This window comes from Sphaerodactylus townsendi, linkage group LG06 (assembly GCF_021028975.2).
Source record: "Sphaerodactylus townsendi isolate TG3544 linkage group LG06, MPM_Stown_v2.3, whole genome shotgun sequence".
NCBI lineage: Eukaryota > Metazoa > Chordata > Lepidosauria > Squamata > Sphaerodactylidae > Sphaerodactylus > Sphaerodactylus townsendi.
Genome location: NC_059430.1, coordinates 98,420,139 through 98,445,537, shown reverse-complemented (window position 1 = coordinate 98,445,537; position 25,399 = coordinate 98,420,139). Strand labels below are relative to the sequence as shown.

General features: G+C 43.5%; 2 protein-coding genes across 4 annotated transcripts in view; one reads left to right on the top strand and one right to left on the bottom strand.

The window, feature by feature from the left end:
• LOC125434149 (CUB and sushi domain-containing protein 1-like) overlaps nt 1-25,399 on the bottom strand; it is an 890,459-nt gene that overhangs the window by 722,847 nt on the left and 142,213 nt on the right. The window lies entirely within an intron of this gene.
• Nucleotides 1-25,399, top strand: part of LOC125434151 (CUB and sushi domain-containing protein 2-like) — a 218,565-nt gene that overhangs the window by 98,118 nt on the left and 95,048 nt on the right. Inside the window, 1 exon segment of the mRNA XM_048499155.1 lies at nt 23,487-23,599. Within this exon segment, the coding sequence (XP_048355112.1) occupies nt 23,487-23,599 (113 nt within the window).

The following is a 25,399-nucleotide window of genomic DNA, read 5'->3' as shown; positions in this document are numbered from 1 at the left end:
CTTATGTTCTTATGATGGGTCAGAACTTCTGCAAGGTGTAATTCCATAGAGCTGACCCTCCAAAGCAGCCATTTTCACCATGGGGATTGATCTCTGTCATTGGGAGATCAGTTGTTAATTCTAAGTGAACTCCAGTCTTCGTTAAAATGGAGGACAGGAGGACCATGTATATCACCAGTGCAGACAAACCATCTGCCTATTGGCTCACCATGTGGGGAGAGAGAGAGGGAGAGCACAAATGCTTTGATCCCACTCCCTGCCACTGTGGTTGCCCTTGCTTAGTGTGAACACATGGAGAAAGTTTCTGTGCATGTGCCCTCATTCTGTGACCAGCAAAGTTCAGAAGACCATGTTGCTGATTGTGTGTGTGGGGAAGGAGGAGGGCATAAGCACAGGCACTTTCTCAGATGATGGAGATGGGATTGACAACTCTGTTAGGCAATTCTGGGAGATTTGGGGATGGAGTTTGAAAGAGGGGAAAGAGCTTAACATGGATTTGAGCTCTATAGTCCACCCTCAGAAGCTTCCACTTTCTCTGGAGGAATCAGTCCATGTGAAAGAAAAGTATATCCGAGAATATAATTAAGCAATGGAACACATAACATCTTCAGAGGCAGTAAGCTTCCTCCTCCTGTTGCTGAAGGGAAAGAACGAGGATAAGCTTTGGCTTACCATGGCACAGACTTTCTGGCAATTGTTAGAGCAGTCCTTGTCACTTCTAGGTAGCTCTTAGAATCACCAGGAACTCTATGGTCAGATCTTCTGAAAAGTAGTAGAGGCCTTATTTTCTTCTTAATTTTTCTGCTGAGATTCCGCTCTGCCTGCCACAACTTTGCTGCCAGTTGCCATGCACTGCCTGGTCACCCTATTACGCAGCATATAAATAAATGTTCTTGTATTTTATTTTATTTATTAATGTACCTTCATTGAGAGCTGAAATCTGGAGGCCTTATGACTTGGGTAAACTGGAAGAGCTAACTTCTCTTTTCCATGGACTACTTATGTTTAAAACAAAAATCCCCATATTCTCCCAATAAGAGCTGAATTTGTAAAACGTTTATGCAGATTCAGAACCTTTTTGCTCTTAATTCAACACTAATTTTATTAAGTGGGCCCCACTATGCATTCAGCAAGAGCCTAGCGCTGAATCCAGGTAAGATTGTCCTAGTTTGACATTCTCTGCAAGAATTTCAGCAACCCAAAGGTATAGCATGGTTTAACCCCTCTCTGTGGGGAAAGTACCATTACGTCACAGCCCACTGGGGTGAACCTGTAAGATTTTCAAGACAGGAGACAAACGGAGGTGGTTTGCCATCGCCTGCCTCTGTATAACAACCTTGGACTTCCATGGTGGTTACCTATCCAAATACCGACCATGGCTGACCAGTGGTGTATCGGGCCTAAACCACCTCCCTGCGCACCCTGTGCCCATTTAGGGAGCTGCAGCGCCCCACCCTTCCGGCCTCCCTGCAGACCAGCATCTGCCCTCCCCAGACCCTGGGGAGGGCAGGAGCCAGCTTGCGGGGGAGGGCAGGGCAGGGTACTGCAGCAGGCGACCCAGTTGGGTGCTGCAGCTACTGGCAGCCAAGCCCCACCCCCACCTCCCTGCAGGCTGGCTCCTGTCCTCCCCTGGGGAGAGCAGAAGCTGGCCGGCAGGGAGGGTAGGGCACCACGGCCACCCGCCACTGAGACCCACCCCCTGCAGGCTGGCTTCTGCCCTCCCCAGAGCCTGGAGAGGGCAGGAGCTGGCCTGCAGGGAGGCCGGGAGGGAGGTGGGGCTTGATAGTCTGTGGCTCGGGCATATGCATTTTGTTACATGGGGGGGCAGGCGAAACGGCATGCACCCAGGGACATGGGATACCCCATGGTCCCATTAGCAGTACGCCACTGTGGCTGACCCTGCTTAGCTTCCAAGATCAGATGAGATCAAGCTATGCATGGGTAGCCAGTGTTCTGATGTTGCTAAACACTGCCAAAGTTTAATTGTGGCAATTTTTTAATAGACTCCTTCTCATTGTGATTTCTGCTCACTACCCCGGTATGGCAAATATTAAGTGACATGTACGGAATTAGTGGGAATTTTAAAAAATCTTCCTTTCAAGGTATTGACACTATATATACTTTAATTTTAATTTCTGTTTATTATGTAATGATGAGAAGGAGAGCATGTTCCTTTGCTTAATTGCCTTTCTCTAAGCTGTTCTGTCTATTTAATTTAATTTAACTTGTAAGTCTGGCTCTTCATAAGCTACAAAGTATGTTGTAGATTTGCTCACATGCTCACATTAACATCATGATGAGAGCTGCTCAGGTTGACTCGGTCAGGGTACAAGTGTTGTGAAGGATGCCATTCCTGAATGTTTGCAGAATGCAGGGGTGTTCTGCCCACAGGGACAGGGTGGTGGTGTCAAATGATCCCAGGTGCACTGCTGGGGAGCAGGGCGGGGGGCGCAAAATCGTCCCCATCTCCTACTCCCCCACGCCGACCCGGCTCGGAAGAGCTGGGTCGGCGCAGGGGATGCGCCTAAAGACAAGCCGCGGCACCTGTCCAAGCTGCCTCTTTCCCTCCCCAGGCCCTTGGGGGCAGGGGCGGGTCAGACAGGCACCGTGGCAGCAGGCCAGCTCCTGGACCACCCACCGCGGTGCTTTGCCCCCCTGCCTCCCTGCAGGCCAGCTTCTGCCTTCCCCAGGGCCTGGGGAGGGCAGGAGGTGTCCTACACAGAGGTGGGGAGTGGGGGTGTCCAGAACAGATGTTCCCAGGCGCCATTTCCCCCCCCCCCCCGATACGCCTCTGGCAGAATGCATTTGTGGATAGGTTGTCTGCTAAATGATCTTTTAAAAGTTTTCAAAAAAAATCTACTTTGCAGCTAGTAATACACATTATTTTTTGGTTCTACCATGTTTCCCCGAAAATAAGACAGTGTCTTATATTAATTTTTGCTCCCAAAGATGCGCTATGTCTTATTTTCGGGGGATGTCTTATTTTTCCGCTCCACAGCTGCATGCTCTGGTGTTCTGTTCGATGGGCATGCTTCCAAACAATAACTTTGCTACGTCTTACTTTCGGGGGGATGCCTTATATTTCGCACGTCAGCAAAACCTCTACTACGTCTTATTTTCAGGGGATGTCTTATATTCAGGGAAACAGGGTATGTATGGTTACTTAGCACCAAAGATTTGAACTTCTAAAACATTCTCCCTTACCATTTAGGTAGAATTCTGACCCAGTATAGAATTGAGGTTTGGATATGAATTCACATGAGAAATAAGATCATTTGTACCAGACTTTTTTTTTTGAAGCTTTTGCGGTGCTTTCTGAGATCTTGATTTTCCAGTTGGGGTTTCTAGTGTGTTCCTTCTGCTAAAATCTTTGTTTCTATCTGCCTTCGACCTTTGAGAAGATGTGAGGCAAATAAGCAACCCAGCGTTGGTAGGAATGAAATAAACATCAGAGACTGTGTGTGTTTTTCTACTCCCTTGAATGTGCAACATGAAAATAAGATTTGTCAAGGTTTGTAATGTTTTAGATATCGGAGATTACAAGTCTTGGGTTGGATACAGAAAAACTTTTCCCCTGATGGAAGGGGAGGTGCGACTTCCACCCATTGTCCTGTCCTGCTAGAGACCCCCAATTTGCCCCCTTCCATTCTTGAGGATCCCCATCCATCCAGGAGCTATATTCAGTGGAGATCAGTGGACTATAGCGGTTGGCAGGAAAGTTCTGCTTTGCTGGTGGAAGTGCGTTCTATTAGTGGGAGATCTTAGATGCTTGCTGTAAATGTTCCTTGTCTAACTAGGATTCCCTTGTGATGTACTTAAATGGAATGCACAGCTCCATCTGGTCTGAAGGGTGTGACTGCCTGAAGAGGCCTCAGTTATGAGGGTAATGCAGTGTTCATTGTGTCAGTGGCAAGCATGCAAGCATTTGGAGGCAGCTTTTGGTGCATAAAGATTCAAGGAGGAAATATGGTAAATGACTTTCACTCATCTGCAGCGTTACCACTTAAGTTCATCGATTCAATCTTTGATACTGGGCTCAAGTAGTAATGATTTGAACATGTAATATATGTAGAAAGGCTGAAGAAGAGAACCTCCATTGGAAACTAGAGGAGACTTAAAATAAGGCCATTCCACAATGTTTGGAGTTCATTTGACAAACTGATGGCTGTCGAGTTGCGAGCACGAGGTTGGCAACAAGGGGAAGATTCACTGAGCCTGATGGGGCCTTGCTGGCGATGTAGTGACATCATCATTTCCATGGCGACTGGGAGTGACCAAACCAAGCACCACCAATGGCTGCACTTCCCTGCCTGTTTTTCTCCTGACACCCAGCTGAGGAGCAGTAGGCAGGTACACTGTCAGGGTGGGAGACATGGCAAACCTGGTTGACTGAATTCTGAATTCTTAATTTTTTTTTTTTTGTCCTTGTGTTTGCATTGTTGTTCTGGCCAGTGTGTAAAGATAAGAATGTCAGGACTGCGCCATACTCAGCCTGGCTGTTCGCACGTCCACACCAAGGTCACAGATGGCTCAGCCATTATCATCACTCGAAGCAAAGGAGGCCTCCCCCTGCTCGCATGTAACTAGTCAATAGAGCTTAAATGTTCGCTCTTATCTGCCTTCCACCGAGGGAGGGAACTGTCTGTCCTAAACAATGCTTCTATTCCCACCGTCCTTTCAAATGCTGATATTATGGGAATGCGAGGGAGGGAGGATTTTTGGTTGAACCTTTCTGTAACTTACAGGTATATACTGAGGCCAGAGAGCTAAACTTTAGTTTTGACTATCTGAGCCTTGGGCTGACACGGTTCCAATAAAGTTCTTGAAACCTTCTTGAGTCTCATTTGATGACCAGAGTAACAGACCCTTACAAATAACTGTGTTTTAACTTCATTTTATGACTGAGTTAGATATAATGTGAAACCACGGGGATGGATCCACAAATAATTTCTGCAAATGGAAGCGACTTCCATCTACGGAGTGTGACTTACTCACCTCTTCCCAAGCAGCTTCTTATGGGAAGTTCTGCATTCTGCTGGTACAAGTGTTTTTTTTTCATGAAAGAGTTGGAACTCCATTCACTTACACAACCTGTTCTGCCATAGCAGGGTTCTTTTGTGTGTCTTCTTCCGGTGTGTTACTGATCCCGAAAGCACTCCTGCTATGGTAACGTTTAGGAGGAAGGCCATATGCTCAATACTGATAGCCAAGTGGCATGGGTTGAAACTCTAATGGCTTGGCTTGGCTCAGATTTGCCAGTTCCCCGACTCACAATTATCCCTTGTGGTGTCAACAAGAGAACGTACAAGAATATGGCTGGTTGTGTTTTTCTTTGCAACATGGCTGTGACTGAAGGTGTTTGTTGAGAGATCTATTTGCAGCTTGACTTGAAAATAAAAGAGGCCTGATTTTGGTCATAAATCATTCCAGTGTGTTGGGTTGACCGGCTTTCATTTCCACTGTGCGAGTGATGAGTGTGTTCTCTCTCCCTCACTGACTGTGCATTTGGGTTTTTAAATAAATTAATAAAGGGAAGGATGTGTATACAGGGACAGGCGAGCCATGTAATGGGCACCAGAAGGCTTGACAACATTTTGGTGAACAGCCAGCAGAGATGCACAACTTTATTCCTTCAATGTTCTCTGCTTTTCTACCTTTTGTACTCAGATCTAGGAGTGTTTGGGGGAAAAAAAGTATTTTTCTGATTGATATTCCCCATTTTCCAGGTTCCAGTAGGATATTAGAATTATTCTTCTATGTTTCCAGTATTTTTCGTCTCCATTACTCCCTATGGGGAATCTTTATAGGAGGGCTCGGGGCTCCTGTTTTTAAAGGTACTGGCATCAGAATTTTAGGTGAGCAACTTGTACCTGTCCTTTGAATAACCACCAAATTTCAAGTGAATTGGACCTCCTGAACAAGGTGCTCTCAGCCATTCTCCAGTGTTTCCTATGTAGGGAAAAAAAGCCTTGAACAAAATCTCTCCCAAATAAATGCAGTTGAACCCCTGAGAATCTCAAACTATGGGAGCAATCCTGAGTAGGTCTATTTAGCAGTAAGTCTCGTGGTATTCTATATGGGTTTACTCCTAGGAAAATGTATTTAGCCTTGCAGCCTATGTAAAATGTAAGAATCTAACAAATCCCCCAAGCCCAACACAAGTCAGTTCCAGAAAAGAACAAACTTTTTTTTTAAAGCAAAAATAACACAATCCGATCTAAAGCAGTCTGGCAAGCCAATACCAAGCCTTGAGAGACACAGAAACACAGGGGAGGCAGAGTAAGGAAGCAGTCTTAGAAACCTTCAAACTCTGGCTCTTGAAAGTCCTGGTTTACAGGGTTTTTCAGGAACCATTTTTTTGTATATTGAAAATCCCAGATATATGTGTAGGAGCTGAATATATCTGAAAAATGCCAATAAGGTATTTTTCAGATATATTTTCTGATTGGTTTTACTCTTTCTGTGAATTTTTTTTACCCTTTTAAGAACAATTGATATCTATTTTTAGCATATCACTAGGCCACAAGCACCCCTGTTCTAAAATTCTGGGTTAGCATAAACTGCCCAAATCTCCATTTAGGAACAGGAAAGAGTTGGATGGAAGGTGAGCTCAAAGTAATTGTCCACTTGGCCATTCTGGCAGGGGCTGATGGGAATTGTAGTCCATGAACATCTGGAGTGCCACAGGTTCGCCACCACTGGGATATACCCTGGAAATCAGATCTTTTAGATCTATTATCACATCTCTCTTTGTCAATAAGAGATCCTTTCGTAAATTGATTTTTTAAAAATTCTAAAGGTGAAGTCAGACTGCGTGTATAACCGTTGTGGTGGTTATGGGAACCAGTACCTTTTGGTCTTCTTTCTGCAGTGTCTACATGAGAACAAGGCAGGTGAACAGCTTTTACTTTGAGGATACAATATGGTTCTGTGTCCCTTAAAATAGTAGCTTTCAAACTACCTGCACAGGGGAAGTCCTGTGCATCACACAGAATTTGGGATTATGTTCTGACCAGCCAGATCTGTTAGAGAATTGACCTATATTGCATTAGAGAACTTTTATTGGAAGGCCTGGGTGCACTTTTTTGAGACTCTCAAATCATAGAATTGTGGAAGTATGCACTTATGGAACTATCACCCCCCTCCAATTTTCCTTCTGACCTTGGTCTCTGCATAGAAACACAGAGGAGATAAAGAGATGGCTATTCTCTGGTTACTGGTTGGGTTCTGCTCCATAAAATTTGATAGGAAATGATCAGAGCTGAATTGAAGAACTGACTCAAGAATGGAGTACAATCAAGACAGGAATGGGAGACTGTGCCAATTTTAAAAACTGAATGGAGATAACAGGTGTGTGAGTGTGTATTTATTGATTGGGGTTTTAATTCTGCTATTACCCCTTTTATCTTGCAGAGCCATTTACTTATTCTGTGAGTGAGTTATAAGACTGTGCTACTCAAAGATCATTTGCTAAAAGTGGATAGAATTGAGAGTTGTTTTGTTGGGCCCATTGGTAAGCATTGAATGCTTACCTCAGGACTTTTCTCTGTGCAGTAGGCTTGCAGCAGGCTCTTCTCACATTTTTCTGTTTATACACGAAAAGGCACTTTGCCATGCAGCTTTTCTGCAGAGATCTCTCTAGGCCTGGTTCTCTTAACTCTGCTCATCAACTTATTCTTAAAGGCACAGATCTCATTACACTTGGTAACCAAGATTGCTGGCTTAGTCTTTAAATTGCACTTTTATCGATATTACTATTCCAAAGCTAAACACCCTCCCCCGCCCCCCAGAAAGAGCAAAGCAATTCCCTGGACCACATGCCTTTGAGCTAATATTCTCTCTCCCCACCCTCACTCCTTGCTGTTGCTGCTTCCACCAGAGAGGCTGGTTATTTCCAAGCACTCTCTGTTATTATTAGGTAAATATCTCGATATATTAATGCAAAGGGGGAGTGAGCTTCTTTTCTTTTACTTGAAGGAGCTGGAAACATGGAAGAGGGGCAGGGGGAAGGTGTGGATGGCAGTAAGAGAGAGAGAGACGGCTGCCTGTGGGTAGAGGGAACATGTCCAGGTCAAAGCTGCACTCATTAGTACATCTGCCCACTCTGGTGGCAACCACCATAATAATCAAGGCAGGTGTACAACAGGTACTGTAACAAATATTACACCCATGCGTATCCAACTCACTGAGTATCATTTTAACATATTCTTACTATCATAAATATACAAAAAATATTTAGTCAGTACACCGTCAGGTATGGCTATAAAACCTCTAGATTAGGTTTTTATTTCGGCAGTCCTTTGTCAAGCCAATAATTGTTGTACAAAGTATTCTTTTTCTTACTCCTCTAGGAGTAAATAGTCCTTCTCTCTGGATATCAGGATCTCACATGAGATCCTGATATCCAGAGAGAAGGACTATTTAAAGAAGAGCCATTGAAGTGAAACTTGAAATTCAGTTTGGAAACTATTTAGTGTAAGAAAAAACAGTTGTGCTCCTAGAGGAGTAAGAAAAAGAATACTTTGTACAACAATTATTGGCTTGACAAAGGACTGCCGAAATAAAAACCTAATCTAGAGGTTTTATAGCCATACCTGACGGTGTACTGACTAAATATTTTTTGTATATTTATGATAATAAGAATATGTTAAAATGATACTGAGTTGGATACGCATGGGTGTAATATTTGTTACACTCTGGTGGCAAAGCAAAATTAAAATCATGCTAGAAGTGGTCTCGCTTGCTGCGGAGAGAATGAAAAGTGAAAGCAGGGTTTGAAGAAGTATGAGAAATCTTGCTTTGACGAACATTTCCCCCCACCACGCAGCAGACATGTTGTGCATAATTGGCCTTTGTCTCTTTAGATATAAGCAGATGACAAATGGCTTCCCTTTTTCTGTAGGGCTATTGAATAGGCATCGAGGTCGACAACCGGAAAGGGCTTTGTAAGCCACGTGTCGACAGATTTTCTTTGGATCTTGGAACCAGCCCAAAAATGTAGGCGGGTTTTGTATTCTAACAATTACATTAAATTACTGCTTCCACAAAACCTAATCGGAAGCTCTGTGCAGTTTCTTGTCATTTTATTGAAGTCGTGAGAACACTGTTGTAGTATATAAATAAATATGGCTGCCACTACAACAAAAGCCTAAGCCGTAAACCTAAATTAACATATCTCCAGTTTCTCATAATTTCACCCTGGGTTTTAAAACCTCCATTTAACCGAATAGTATAACAATACAGAAAGCAAATGATTAAGAAATTACTTCATCTACCACCACTGAATGGTGTGAGGTTAACGTATAATCAAACCATGGCAATTTCATGCTCATGTATGCACCACAATTCGACATGCTTTGGTGACCTAGCAGCTGGAATCTGTCAAGCCCTGTTATAAGCTTTAAAATCCAACTATAAGAAATCTAGACAGAACATTCCCATCACATGGCTGTCTAGACTCTCCTTCAAGAGTCCTTTGGGGATGGGCTCCCCAGGTAATTGATTCTGTTGTTAAATCTTTCTTCCCATTGGGAACTTTCTTCTGAAGTTCAACTGAACTTCTTCCGGAAAAATAGATTTCACTTCAACTGAAATCCTGTAATTTAAGCCCATTAGATCTAGTCTTGCACTCTGGAGCAATATTTAAGTCTTTGCACTGTTCTATATAACATTCTTTCAGAATATCTGAAAAGTGCGGTCATCTCCCTCCTCTGTCTTCCATTCACTGGGCTAAACATGTCTGGCTCTTTTAACCTTTGTTCGTAGAAGTTGTTTTCCAGATGCCCGACTGTCTTGCTTAATCTTTCTCTTTAACCTTTTCATGTTTGAGAAAGACAGAGACAAAGAGTGGCACTCAGAACTATTCTCCTGGTAAGGTCTGACTATGCTTCTCAAGACATGGATGCTGTGCATCTAGCGAGACAACACAAAATCTCATCAGCCATTCCTGGCAGCCGCATCAAGCGGTTGACTCATGTTCATCTTGTGAGAGACTGTTGGAGCTGTTAGAATAGTGCACATTAAATCCAAATTTGGGCCTCAGAGGGATGCTGCCTAGTCCCCTAATTTTTTAACCCAGAGTTAAAAGAAGAATAACGAGAGGACAGCATCCGTAGTAACAAGACTTGCCTGTGGGTGTGTATTGTGGGTGTTATCTCCTCCTTTCTCATCCCTTTTCAAAATCCCCTTGGCAAACTGGTTGCTGTCCATGGACTCTTGCTTTGTTAATGTGTCCTAACTGTTGCAATGGCATTCTTAAGGAGCAGCAGTGGCGTAGGAGGTTAAGAGCTCGTGTATCTATCTGGAGGAACCGGGTTTGATTTCCAGCTCTGCCGCCGGAGCTGTGGAGGCTTATCTGGGGAATTCAGATTAGCCTGTACACTCCCACACACGCCAGCTGGGTGACATTGGGCTAGTCACAGCTTCTCGGAGCTCTCTCAGCCCCACCTACCACACAGGGTGTTTGTTGTAAGGGGGGAAGGGCAAGGAGATTGTAAGCCCCTTTGAGTCTCCTGCAGGAGAGAAAGGGGGGATATAAATCCAAACTCCTCCTCCTTCTTCTCTTTCTCCTTTTCTTCTTCTCCTTCCTCCTCCTCCTCCTTCTTCTCCTTCTTCTCTTCTTCTCCTTCTCTTCTTCTTCTTCTTCTTCTTCTTCCTCTTCTTCTTCTCCTTCTTCTTCTTCTTCTCCTTCTTCTTCTTCTTCTTCTTCTTCTTCTTCTTCTTCTTCTTCTTCTTCTTCTTCTTCTTCTTCTTCTTCTTCTTCTTCTTCTTCTTCTTCTTCTTCTTCTTCTTCTTAAATGTCTGGTGCTTTCTTCTAATGTACTGATAGACAAATAAACTGGAGTGATTAACCTAATCATAAGGACATGGAATGAATGCCATTAAACAAAGACAAATGGGGCTCCAAATCTTACATGGAGGCTTTGACTTTGGATGTCATAGCTATATAATTTTAAGTTGATGGAGTCTATTGGTGGCCCAGAGCGCCACTTTTGCCTTGCGGGAGCACAAACTTAAAGGACACCCATCAACACTGCTCCGCCGAGCATAGCCTGGCAGACAGCGCTGGCCTTTAAATGTTTCCAGAGAGAGGGGCATGGTAGAATTTCCCTCACCTTCCTCGCTGAGCTAATTTTCTTTGCTGATTGATGAGGTTGTTTAAGATATCAATTATTATGATGTCAGTATGAAATAATGTCACTCCAACAAATCTCATTGTAATGGCTTGTCGAGTTAAAAATATAAAGTAACGTCTCAGGGACGAAAAAAATATTGATGGCAGGAAGAAATACAAAGTGAGATCTTGCAATTTTTGGCGAGAACTTTTGACCATTCTGTTAGACAGCTTCTTTGGAAAGGAGCTATTCTTCAAAAGCTGAAGGCAGTAAGGAAAAAAGAAGACATAACAAGAGATGGACTGGCCCAATAAGGGAAGCTATGGTTTGCAAGACTTGAGCATAACAAACACATTCTTCTTTGGGGGTAACAATGTTGGCCACCGCTAAACTCCCAGAGGCCAACAGCTGTGTTGTCTTCACCTTGCATTACAGAAAGGGCAGAACTATTGTTGCAGCCCTCGTAAAGCTGCTAGGGAGCAGACGGGGTGAAGCCATATTGCATTTAAAATAGAATATCTGGGTTGTATCCAGTGGAGGAGTTTGCTGAAGCAGTTGGCATAGCAGCTCATTCCCCTCTCTATTTGTCTTGAAACTCCTCTGAAGGGGGAGAAGAGCCTTATGAGCAAAATGCAAGATGGGGCTCTATGCAGTGCAGCAGAATAAAGAGAAATTGTGTTTCTCCCTTTGCTGCTGATACCATCCTCAAACAGAAGATACAAATTTACCAGATCCCTACTGCTTGCTGCAGTGCCCCATTTTATTTAGGACCCAACCCTCAGAGAGGAGTTTGACTGGAGAAGAGAGGTGGGAAAGAGCCACCCCACCAACCTCTTCCCCTGGATCCAGTTCTGTGTAGAGATAGGTGATTGCATTGGGGTTTTATTCTCCCCTCTGACAAATTTCAGTTCTGCCTGAACTTTATAGCAAAACATTAATATTTTGAGTGAAATATGGGGGGAATGATGCCAGTGGCTTCAAGGCTCCCTAAGTTCTTGCACTTGACAATCTAGTTCTGGGCAAATCATTTGGGGCTAGTCTTTCAGGTGGATACGAAACCTTTCCAGCACATTTGGGATGTTTCCTTTTGGATGTGTTTCCTGCTCCATTCTTGAGGAGGGTATCTGTGAATAACCAGCAGTTTCTTGTATCTGGTGGGGGTGATGCATTTCCGAACTGCCTGCTGCTTTGCTTTTTTGATTAGAGTGGTTGTATCTATGTAGGCAAAAATGCAAGACTATGGAAGAATGGAAAGCGTTTGAAACATACAATCAGGGCCTTTCTGTTAACTTCATTCATGCGCATGGGGCTGATCACTGAAACAAATGCAGATTTTTTTCCCCCCAGGTTTGCAAGTTTCATCAAATTTTAATTTTGCAGAAGCTTAGATGTTGTTTTGCATCAAATATAGACATTGTGACATGGTCATGATGCAAAATGAATTAATAGCACTTCCATAAAAGAGAGGCCCCTAATGGGGAATACAGTGGATGATTTTGTTGAACTGATCTGCAGAGACAGGACACATGGATTGTAGGTGCTAGATGCACTCCAGTAAAAACCCTGAATTAACAGATATGTGCCTTCTGTCTTTATCTCCTATCTCACTACCTGAACTTTGTGTGAAATTAGATGTTGGAACAGGGTGTATCATGTTGGGGAAAGCAACTAGGGCTTATGTGCTAAGAATAACAAGAATAATAGTGTGTTGCTTCATGTAACAACTGATTTTATCTCAATCAAAAGGTTATGATAAAAAGGAGTAACACTTTAAGGCATTACCCTGAAAAGAGGCAATGAATGGGAATAACAAAGAATCAGGACTCCAAATCCAAATCATTTATTTACAGTCAATGACCAGAACAACAAAAACAAAAATACACAATTCAGGAATCGGGACTCAACGTTGGGATCAACTGGAACTTGAACCAGGAGCCTATTGGCCTGTGCACTGTGCCTGCTGCCTAGTATCCAGAATTCCAGGTCCTGGCTATATTAATGTCTTGATAAAAACTGTTGCCTTTCATCAGAGGAGATGTTAGAGATCCTTCATCAGCTGGGCTGGTATCCAAGGGATGCAGTTAAATGCCTTTTGCTCTCTATTGGTTTCCCAAGATATAGGTAATTGCAAAGAAGAAAAACTAAAGAATCAACAGGTATTGAAAATTAGAAGGTAGCATTCCAGTCCGTTCCTGAGAGTTCCTTATAATTGTGTCACAAGATAGCACCAAATATGAGCTGTGCTAATGGTGGTGGGAACCTTCTGCTCTCTGGTAGTCCAAGTTAGATACGAAAACCTCAATCTGAGTTGCACCAGACAATGAGTTCAAGGGAATGCTTGTCCCACTCACAACAGAGACCGTGCATAACCTGGTGGACTTTAATACAGCCCACAACAAGAAGATCTCTCCATTCACCAGAGAAGAAGGGAACCTGGCTATCCAGAAGCCAAACCGAACATGAAGAACTCAAGAATAATGCTCAGGGATGATTGAGTCTCAGAGAATATGGAAACCACTGTTGGATATTACCCAAACATGGTACAAATAGCAGTTCTCCAGGTGAAGGTAAGAGTTTATTGGTCTCATGCTGCTCAGCTTATGATGGTACACAGGATGAGGAGCAGAATTTAATTTGTTCAGAATTGCCCAACATCTTGGGTCAGCCTTGCCCTTGTAGTGACCCACCTGAGGCTGCCGAGCAAAGGGAAGGACAACATGTTATGTTCATTGTTTCCAACATAGCTGTACCTCTAGGAAGCTCATTTGGCTCACCTGTTCCCTCTTTCCATGTCAGTCCTGGGCTTTTACTAGCCTACAATCCTCCATTTGTGTAGCTTGGGCAAAATTCTTCAAGCTTTCCTTCTGAGGTGTTTGCCCATCAGCCTGCCTGTTCTTTTTCTTTCTTCCTTTCTGTGTACTTCTCTTCCAATCTTGCCAGCTTCATTATCTACTTGTGTGCCTGAATTCTTATTTCTGTTACATACACACCCACCCTCTCTTTGGTCACTTCTTAGGTCACTTCACCTTATAATGGACCATCCCATGTGTCTCTGCCTGAAGAGTAGGGTCTAGGATTGCCAATTCCCAGAGGGGAAATTCCTGAAGAAGGGGGTGGAACCTGGGGAGGGAATTGTTGAGGAGGACAGAGATATCAACAGGGTATAATAAATAGAGTCCACAATCCAAAGCAGCCATTTTCTGATCTCTGATGTCTCGAGATCATTTGAAATTCTGAGAGACCTCTGCACCTCACCTGGAGGTTAGCTACCCTAGTGGTATAACATACTCCAGTCTAATTCGCTATTTAAAGTCACCTGTTCTGTATGTGTCTGGGATTGCTTGAGAAAGGATGGGGATGACTTTGAAGCAACTTTAAGGGGAAACCATGGCTGCAAACTACTGGCTTTTCCCCTCCAAAGAAGCCCTAAGGTCACTTACAGACTGAGAATACTCACTGCCTCTGGATAAATTTGAAACAGTGAAGCATTCAGCGCCTACCCAATTCCGTACTACCCAACAGTTTGGTGATAGTGAAATGGGAACAGCAAATTAATGAAGAATAAAATTTCATTTTATTAATTCTTCATATGAACAACAGTTAATTTCTGAAAAGGCTCTTTGGTTAGCCTCCGTTATTGAATGAACTTGAAGAGGTCCACAGCTTAATTAATAGTTGGATATTAAATGTTTCATAACATTCAGTATTCTTTGTGCTTCTGTCCCCTCTCCCCCGGTGAATTATACCTTACAGTCTCTTTTCCTGGAATAGGTACAACGCGTGAATCTGAATGCCACCCCCCCAAGCTACGATATCATATTAACTGCATATGGTTAAAATGCAGGAGTGCAGCTAATTTGATGGGGAAATTCTCATTAATAGGTGGCTTTTAAATTGGGTGCGGGAAAACTCACTGGACTATGAGGTAGAGTAATTTAATGCCAGGTTAAATGGTGCGTTCTGCTGGCTTTCCATTAGAGGAAACTAGAAAAGTTTGGAGAGAGTTCTTCAGCTTTTTTTGTGCTTTAATGGAGGGTGGGTCGGTCACCGGTAGCAATAACAGTCTTTTTTTTAATTGCTGAAGGAGATGGTGATGGGAAATGCACTCAGGAGGAAAAAAGTAATGCACACTATATTTAATTTTCCTATCAGTGTTTAAGATAAATGGGGTATGTGGAGGGAATGTGCCATGTTTTGTAATGTGACAGAATCCTGTTCTGTATTGGGCTGCATGAACTCCCCCCCCCCCCGAAATTTTGCTTGATGAAATCTATTGGGCTCCCTGAGACATTTCACCTTATAAAGGAACTCAAATTGGTGTCATGATTCACTTTAGGCAAAATCAAGCGATATGAAAGATCTGGAAATGTTTGAGTTTGTGAAAGTTCTTTTGACTTCACTGTGAACTACTACCGGTAATATGGCTTGCCACGTAAACTCATCCTGGTCTATGTATGCTTACAATGTGTGCTTCATGTTTGTGCACATGTTAAATATGTTTCTCTTTTTGCCACCACTTCAAGTTAAAGTCCATTGTCATCAGTGACTTGGTGGGCATTAGTAATGTCTGCCTCTGAGCACATGCAAAGGGAAGAATTTCCTTATCCTGTGTGGGTCTGATTGATGAAGGTGTGCAAGGAGGACTTCAAATCACAGTCTGTTCTCTCAAACGGGAAAACTTTATTGCTACAAATTTTGTAGCCATTTATTGTGCTAGAGAACAAGACAGAGAAAATACTATCAAGCCTTCTGGTGACATATCTATAGAAAAAGACAGCAAGGATAGTCAAAACAGAATAGTTACCTCTGGCATCCCTTTCTGGATTTCTGTAGATCTGCTCCATGCAGGAGAATCTGACCTCCAGCATTTAAAGAAAGACTAACAGATGTTCCTGATCTTTTATCCCTTCCTCCCTTTGCTGGTAGGAAGCATCTTACCCAATCCAGATTCAGGGAACTCCACCCCAGAACCCTTCTCTCTCAGTCAACCCAAAGCATTCATTCTACACATCTTAATACCCGGATTGTTGTTTACAATACCTATCTATCTTGCCATTAGGCAGAGCCAATGATTATTTCTCCAACGACTCTGCTCTGCTCTGTGACTTCTTGGTGCATTTTATGGCCCACTTCCGTAAGAAAACAAGCAGCTATCAGCATCCCAGGAACTCCATGGTGTGTTTCAACCACTTAACATCTCTAGGGCATGACAATATCCACTAAAAACCTTTTGAATTTCCTTTTAGGAGCACTTGGATGGCGACTGTATGGCACCCACCCCTCCTGAAGACTTATATAGCATACTAATAGTACAAAACATGATACTGCAACAGATCACACAGAATGTGTAGAACAAGATTGCCAACCCATTGATTGTGAGTTACTGGTAATTTGCTGGCTCCCAAAGAATAGCTCATGATTAATACAACTGGCCGACTCACCTTCTTCATCAGTGTGAAATTAATGGGTAATATACTTTTCATCAATTAAAATTAGCTCTCATTAAGGAAATGCTTGGTGATCTGTAGTGTATAAGGTAGCAGAGATGGCTGGGAGCCTTCCAGGATGGCTAGTGTCAGGTGTCCTAAGATCCCTGCTGATCATCATAGGGGATAAGCTTTTGAGAGTCAGTGGTCCCTTCTTCAGATACCTCTACATTGCTTAGACCAGGGGTCCCCAAACTTTTTAAACAGGGGGCCAGTTCACTGTCCCTCAGACTGTTGGAGGGCCGGACTAAAAGAAACTATGAACAAATTCCTATGCACAAATGATTGTAAAATGTTTGATTTCACCTTTCAGCCTTTCTGTCATGGTCTATTTTTAGAACAGTGACCAAAGTATGTCAAGTACAGGGTGGGCTCCAAATATTGTTGGGGAGGCTGTGGAATACCTTCCCCTGTAAAAAAAAGCAGAACTTTCCCAATGAAACATTCCACCTAACCCAGGATCGGGTATCTTCCTGGGTTCTTTCCTCCCTAGCAGCCAGCGAGCGATTCACCAGCCTGGCTGATGCCAATGGGAGTAAGGCGGAACAGAAAGCCTGAGAGCAACACATGGAGTAGCTGAGAGGGAAGGGCGGAGCAGGCGTTGCCACATGTAAGGTTTCCAACTCTGGGTCAGAAAATTCATGGAGATTTGGGGGTGCCATCATGTAACTGCAATCAACAGCCGTTGGGGCGGGTTCCTCCTCTCCCTCGAGCCCCCACTGCACATGAATGGAGCCATCGCCGCCATGCCTGGTGGGCCGGATAAATGCCTTCAGGGGGCCACATTTGGCCCCCGGGCCGTAGTTTGGGGATCCCTGGCTTAGCCTATGGTCAGAGCACAGATAGAAACTTTATAGGGTCAGAGGAAAACTCCACTACTGGCTTGTGTGATCTGAAAGTCAGCAACTGCTTCTGGCCCAACGTGCTAGTGATGCACCAATGCATTGGATGGAAGTCTAGTGACAACTTCTTCTGGCAACCTCTTGTGGGACCAAAGTAGAGCAAGGTAAAATTCTTGCCCTAATCTCTGTTTTTTTAAAAAATCTATTTCTTCCTGATGGCCACAAAATTGCTGGCATCGCAGCGTGCTTCCTGTTGGTAACACAAGACCAGCTTTGTGGCATATGAGGAGTTGTGTGCATGGGGTGCAGTTATTCCCTGGTGGAATGTAGCAGGCTGGATGGCACATGAGTCTTTGCTGATGGTACCCTTATTGCCTCTCCACTGGCAGATGATTCTGCTGCACGTTGCTCTTGTCAGACGATGCAAAGCATGTGTGGGTGTTGAAGATGCTCAATGTGTCAGAGCGTTGACGTTACTAAGAAGCCCGTTTTATTGATTAGAATGTGTATCCTCCTTGAAGTGCAAGAAAGTGTGCGTCACTTTTCTTGAGTGGCTCTGATTAATTGGTTTCCCTCTATTATTACATTTAAAACCTACCGTTACGACTATATATTGATAGTGTAGATGAAATTGTGAAGCTGCCTTATACCGAATCAGGGCGTCATCCAGTAAGATCAATATTCTCTACTCAGGTCAGCAATGACTGTCCCAGTGGAGAGCTGAGGATTGAACTTGGGATCTTCAAAATACGAAGCAGATACCCTGCCACTTAGCCCATGATACACATATATCTGGAAGCTGAAAATCAAACGTCACTGAAGGTATCAGTTGCCATCAAGTTTCGGAGTATGAACGTCAGAGGTTTATAGTCCTTCTCTCCAGGAGAAGACAAGAATTGCTACCCAAGAATTCTTTTCCGGCTTAGGTTGTATTCCAAACCAACGTACATAGGGGTGAAGCTGCTTTGCATTCAGAAGGTCCTTGGTTCAACCCAAGCATTTCCAGGGAAAGGGTAGTGGGTGATGTGAAAGACCTCAACCCAAGATGCTTGGAGAACCACTACCAGTCAGAGTAGGCGAGATTGACTTTGATAGACCAGTGGTCTGATGGGGTATAAGACGGCTTCACGTGTCCATGTTTGTGTTCAACTCCTGCACCCCTTCCATTCACGCATTTACCTGACATGTCCAAGGGCCATGGGTTCATGAGAGATCAGTTCCTCCAGGATGCTCTTAAAGCAACTACACCTCCCAGAGCCTTGTAGCATCTCAGTTAACCCATGCAATGAGTCTTGAATTTTTCATTGCCCACATTTCATGAACAGCAAAAATAATTTCATGGTTCTTTGTGGGGTGAGAATAGTTTAAAACTCTGTTTATCTTACATTTTCATTGCTATCTACCTTTGGAGCCCTTGTAGGTCTCAAAGATGAGATATAAATCATGCACAATGGTATTGGTAGTTGTCTAGGGGAAAATCCATTTAGTTCCTCTTGCTTTGCTGGAAAAGGGAAAAAAGACATGTGAGATTGGTACCTCGTTGTTTCACTTTACTACTGGAGATCATGTTCAGGCATACTTGATACTGTGTTCCCAAGAACAAGATCAGTGCTCAGAAACAGGTAATAAGGAAACAAAGCTGGTGTATTTAATTAATTAGTTTCATTTATTCTTCACTTTTATCCCCAATAGTGACACAGTGTGATATACAACATTCTCTCTTTCTCTGTTTTATCATCACAGGAGCCATGTGAGATCAGTTAAGCCAGAGGTGTCAAACTCTGACCCCCCCCCCCCCATGTTAATGGACTACGATTCCCATCAGCCCATGCCATACTATTTTGAGTAATAGCTGACTATCAGATCTTGAAAAGAGAATGGGATTTTATACCTGGATCCATTTTTTGTCTTCCCTACCTATTAATGCCATAACTGGCTTTCTCCCGTGTCTAAATATGGCAAGCAGACACCATGAAATTCACCCGATTGTTTTACGAGGCTAGGCTCAATTATTTTTATGTGGTCTTGTTCTGCTGATGGCCACTATTGCTGGGGTCTGGCAGAGGGATTTTCCCCCCCTGATATTGCTGGAAGGCTGGTAATGAATGCAACCTCAGTTATTGTATTTAGATACTGTAAGAATTCTGCGCCTAATGACTCTTGAGGTTTTCTCTTAAAAGCTGCTGAAGCATGGAGCGTCAGATCTCTTTGTACAGGCAGGGGTCTGTTGGCACATTATTTACACTTTTCTGATGGGCTTTCGATGAATGTACTTCCAATCGTTAGGTTTTAATTTTTCAAGAGCAGAGAGAAGAAGCAGGTTCTCTGGCACTATTGTAAATCGGTGGGATCGGTGCTGTTTCAAATCCCCAGGTAGTCTTGTCTTCATCTGGTAAAATATGTCATCCAGTTGAGCCCTAAAGGTCAGGGTGAGGCAAAACATGTTTTTAAAACCCTGGGGAGACCCACAGGGTTTCATTCCTGCTGCTCTGAAGTGCTGTTACTGATTTGTTCATCAGGGCTCCTGAATTTGTGGTGTTTTCTTGTTCAAAAGTGGAATTGTGCAGTACATCTTATACAAAAGAGATTGTTTGGCAAACCCATGTGGGTGTAAAGAGAACCCCCTGCCCAATAGCTTTTGATAACCTTGAGTAAGAACCCCACTCAATATGACTGAACAGGCTGGCTGAATCCGCTTAGTTGATCTGGGTGTAACTTTTTTTCCCCAAGTGGCTCTTGGCCTTTGTGGGATGATGAAGGAAAAATGGCAGCCTCTGATTAAAAAACACATAACAATTTGTTGATCAAATGTATCTTTAGCACCAAACATACTATTGTGTTAAAGGGCAGGGCAGTGCTGTAGATATAGATTTTCTATGGGGTGGGTTCAGTGACTGAGCTGACTCCATTCCATGCATTCCAGCTGCTCCATTCCATGCACTGTTTCAAGCAAGCTGGACATGTAATGGGAGGGGTTTGAACCTGTGAACCCCCACTTACCTACGTGCCTGGGGTGCGGGAGGGGGGAATGTGGTCATCCATGCAAAGCTGGAGATTAATTTAGGTGATGCCCTAGGTAAGGAGTCAACATCCATTGTGAACTTTTCAAAAATCCGTCAGCAATAGTGCCTTGAGGACAGTTTGTGGAAGTCCATTTCACAGTAATTGAGAAAGTAATTGAAAAGACCCAGGAGCAGAGGAAGAACAAGCAACTCATGACAAAAAACTGTGAAGAAATATGCAAGAAGTGTTGGTCCTTCAGACACATTTGGTCCCAAGTCATGAAGATCTTTAAGGATTGGAAGCAGTACTTTGTATTGCACCTAGGTAACTTGGAAATGAATGAAAGATGCACAAAGTAGCTAAGCCCTACAAGAAAGTGAGAATCCATACATGGAAGCTTCCAAGCTGTCTTCAAAGAGCATGTTGTAGTCTTTTTTATCAAGGCACAAAAGTCCTAGGAGCAAAGAACTGTCTCAGCCTTGCTCCTTTCAGTGGCTGCTAAGCCCCCTCTGCCTTTTTCATTCTGTTCACCTGCTTCGATAGACCACCTCCTCTTAAATTTTGGCTGATTGGCCTTTCAACCCGGCTTTCCCTTAGACAACCTTCTGAGATTAGCTGTTGCTAGGGTGTGTCTCTAGTTAAAGACATTCCCTCGCGAGTATTGTTGTGTCTAGTCTTGCACCAAATGAGATGCATTCCTGGCCCAGATCCAGAAGAGACGTGACTTTTGGTTCAAACAGGATAGAAATCACAGGATAGAAATCATAGGGACATGGTATCTGGGCAAAAACACAATTTGGATGAAACCAGTATAGGAAGGGGAGAAAAAATTCAACCCTTCCATTCCCATGTGGTTTCACGGATTGAAACTGTACCTTCTCTGCTGTTATTGGTGTTGGTGGGGAAATTAGTTTGCCCATCTTTTGCCTGTCGGTTGAAGAATAACAGATGATAACCATGTGTGGGAAATTCCTTTTGAACTGCAACTCATGGTTAATCTCCTCTTGGGATCTTTATCCAAACCATCTTCTCCCTTGTAATTGTGTGTGAATTTAGGATTTTTTTTTACCAGTGTGTATCACTTCACATTATGAATGATGCACTTTCTCTGCCACATTGTTTCCCACTCACTAGGTCTGCTAAATAAGCTGCAGTGTTTTTCAAAAGGAAGCCTTTTTTCCCTTTAAAATACTACTTGCAGAGTAGAGAGTGGCAGAAACTGAAAGGAAGTTATCCCTGCATAGCCTTGAGGCAAATTGAGGCAACACAACCCTGAACTTTGCATTTTATGGACAGAGCAAGATCTATAATCTTCATTTTTGTTGTTTGAACCCTAAGGGTTCAAAGGCAGTACCCGAAGGCAGTAGTAGCTGGGCTATGCCTTGGTTGCAAGAACAATGTGTGTCCATAGTTACAGAAGGTTGGTGGAAAATATCTGTCTCTCCTTGCCTGGGAGAGTGATGGGTGCCTCACATTTTAATTTAGGAATAATGAAGAGGGGCGGGGGAATTCTGTGCCTAGGTATGGGGGAAAATCTGTGTCTAGGTATGGGGAAAAACAGCATTAAAGTTTTAAACTAGACAAGGTAGATAAAGGGGAATAAAGTCGTTTGAATTTGTAGAAAGGCACAAGAAATTGAACATCGGAACAGAAGCCTACTGCTGATTTGATTCTTCAAAACCTTCTTTAAATCCAGTTGGAATCTTCATGGCTGTGGATTTTTAGGCTGATCGGGGAGTTCAAAAAATATGGGCTGAGTTATAGTGGAGTGCTTTTAACATAGTAATGCTTTATATCTTACTGATGGAAGCCAAGGGGGGAAAAAGGTTTTCTTTCTGCTTTCAAATTAAAATCCATGTTTAAATCTATTTTATAAATTGCCTCAGCCAGGTGAGAGGCAGTCGGATTAGAAGATAAAACTGTAATTGTTCGTCAGAAATGTACATTAGCTTTTTCCCGGCTGTGTCAATAGAACAGCTGGGAATTAATACTTGGGATTGTAATGTCAGTTCAGAAATTATTGCTGAATGAAAAGCTTGTTAATAAAATTAACAGTTGCCATCTAGCTAGGGAAGAAAAGTTGTTCAGAGAGAGAGAGAGGGGCTTCAAAATGTCACCAAGAATTATTCTTAATGCACATAGCAAAGTCAGTCCTTGTAACTGATCTTATGCATTGCTGTGTTATCAACTAATATGTAAATGAAGGGCATGATTTTTTAATCAGTATGGATGAATTTATGAATCTGAATCAGACCCCGGACTCATCTATCTCTATACTTCCTGGCAGGCAGTGGCCTTAGAGATCTTGCAGGATCTTAGCACCATCCTCGCTTTAGAAGACTCTGTCGGTTTCAGTTCATCCCCAAAGCTTTTCAACACCTCAGGAGTAAAGCTATGTGCTAGAAAGCCAAGCCCTGTTCCCAGAGGCGTAGCTCCAAGGAGGTGGGGAAGTACACAACGCACCGGACAAAGGCATTCCAGGGCGAGACGGGGGCATTCCAGGGTGGGACGGGGGTGGAGGACGCACCAGTGCACTGGGCGCTTTTCCCCCTTGCTGCACCTCTGCATGTTCCTTCACCCAGGTAACCCAACTGCTGTGCTAACAAAAGCTGAATTCTATGACCCACAAATTATTTTGACTAAGGCCTCAGTCCTAAGTGGCACTTTGTGCCAGGAGATGAATCTCATTGCCAGAGCCATAGCAAGGGGGAACTGCGCCCCTGCCACACCCCTGCACCGGTGAGCACCCGGTGCAAGATGCCCACCCCCATCCCTTGGGTGCAATGCCACTTCTCATCACAGTCCTTGTCATTGGGTGTATCTCCAGACTTAACTAGTGGCAGGTACATGTGATTCTAACATGACAGTAGATCCCAGGTGACACTGATCTGCCCCACAGTTTGTGTTGCCCAGTTTTGTAATATCCTCTTGTTAACATAAGAAAGGTTATACGTTTGTCCAGTTGGGAGGTGACCTGTTAATGTCGCATTTAAGTTTGGATGCCTAATGGGAGACGCTTTCTGTTTTTGACTGTTTTCCAGGTTAACCGGTTTCCAGTTGCCTCCTCCCATCGTGAGTACTGGAATGGTGCTATCTTTGTGGCTTGTGAGCGATTACGCAGTCAGTGCTCAAGGATTCCAGGCAAACTACGAAGGTAGGTTTACTTTTTGAAGTGGCGATGTATATTCTGGAAACGGCTTATTTTAAAACAATTTCTGCACTTGAAATTAACATCCCCATGTGCTTTTTTTTTGAAGCATCAGATTTTGTTTTGCTGCTTAGACCTTTACATTCCGTAACGTCGTTTCTGTAAAGTGCAAACCAAGATCTGTTGACGGCACATGCGAACAGACTGTGGCTTTGGTTTTCCTTGTTGTCCTGTGATTCTTTAAGAAAAAATCCTTTTTAATGTACCAACGGTCTCCATAGGAAGTCATTTGGCTAGCAAGCTACTGTTTTGAACCTGCTGCTAACAAATTAGTCAGTGGTGCCTTCCAAATACAAACATGTCGGGTATTGCTTGTTTGTTTTTTATCCTTTTCTTTTTTCCTAGTTACTTTGTTTGGGCTGGTGAGTTGGTTCCTGTTCTGAGTGAAACAGAGGCAACCCTTGAGAGGAAACAGAATGGCTCAGATCCTGTGGCAAATCTCTGCTATCAAAAGGGACTCTCTTTAGTGCACTTCCGTTACTGCCCCACATGGCCCCACATATGCTGCTCTTAGAGTTGCAGTGCAGTCACTGGCAGCCAATGGGAGAGTTGTAGGCAGGGTCATGGGGGCTGCAACTCTGACTGCAAAACTGCAGCCCTTCTGGTAAAAATCTGAAAGTGAGGTAGGGTAATTCCAGGGATCACCAGAAATACTATGCTAAAACCATGGCATTTCTGGAGATTCCTTGAACTACCCTACATCACTTCCAGGTTTTCTGCAAAGTGGTATTGTGTTCCATGTGATGTTGCCAGGTTTTTAAAAGATTTCTCTTGCCTCCTCCCCATTAGCAGACATTTTCTGTCAGATTCAATCCAAATTCCTTCTTTCCTAACAGAGATCTTCTATAGACGTCCCCAGAATATTCAGGTCCAGACCCTCCTAGTCTCCTAACTGGCTTTTGCCAGTGCAATATTTAAAGCTGCTTTTATTGTTACACTTGAAAAAGCTCCTAACAGAAGCTGCTACACTTGGTGAAGGTCATGGGTGTCCACTTCAAGTTCTCTCCCTCTTTCAGGTATTGCTTGATAGAGATCTTGCTTTGTCATGTGACCTCACCATGACTGTACTTGTTCTGCCACCCATGACAGTCTCTGTATAGTACAATTAATTGTAACTTGGAGTTGTCATGTTCTGTGGTATTCTAATGTCAATGAGAGCCAGCGTGTTGTAGTGGTAAAGAGCAGGTGAATTCTAATCTGGAGAACCGGGTTTGATTCCCCCACTCCTCCACCTGAATGACACAGGCTTATCTGGTGAACCAGATGTGTTTCTGCACTCCTGCATTCCTGCTGGGTGACCTTGGGCTAGTCATAATTCTTCGGAATTCTCTCAGCCCCACTTACCTCACAAGGTGTCTGTTGTGGGGAGAGGAAAGGAAAGGAGCTTGTAAGCCACCTTGAGTCTCCCAAACGCCTCCTCCTTTTCCTCCTCCTCCTCCTCCTCCTCCTCCTCCTCCTCCTCCTCCAATGTGTTGGTGTACATGGGACTTCTCCCTTCCACAACTGCCATCCAAAAAAATGTTTCCAGCACAAGTCTTTTTAAAGCCAAGTAACGCTGTTGATTTCTGAAAGACCTCCGAGGAGAGTTGCCTGCTAGATTGGACCTGATAGCTCCCTTTAGCCTTCTTCTATTTTTGCTGTACTTAATTACACCCCAGATTGTTCTCCCCTTCTTTCTCTCCGTTGTTTTTTCCTCCCAAAGTGCTTTTAGCATCTTCCAGCTGATGGTTGATGCTTTTCTAGTCT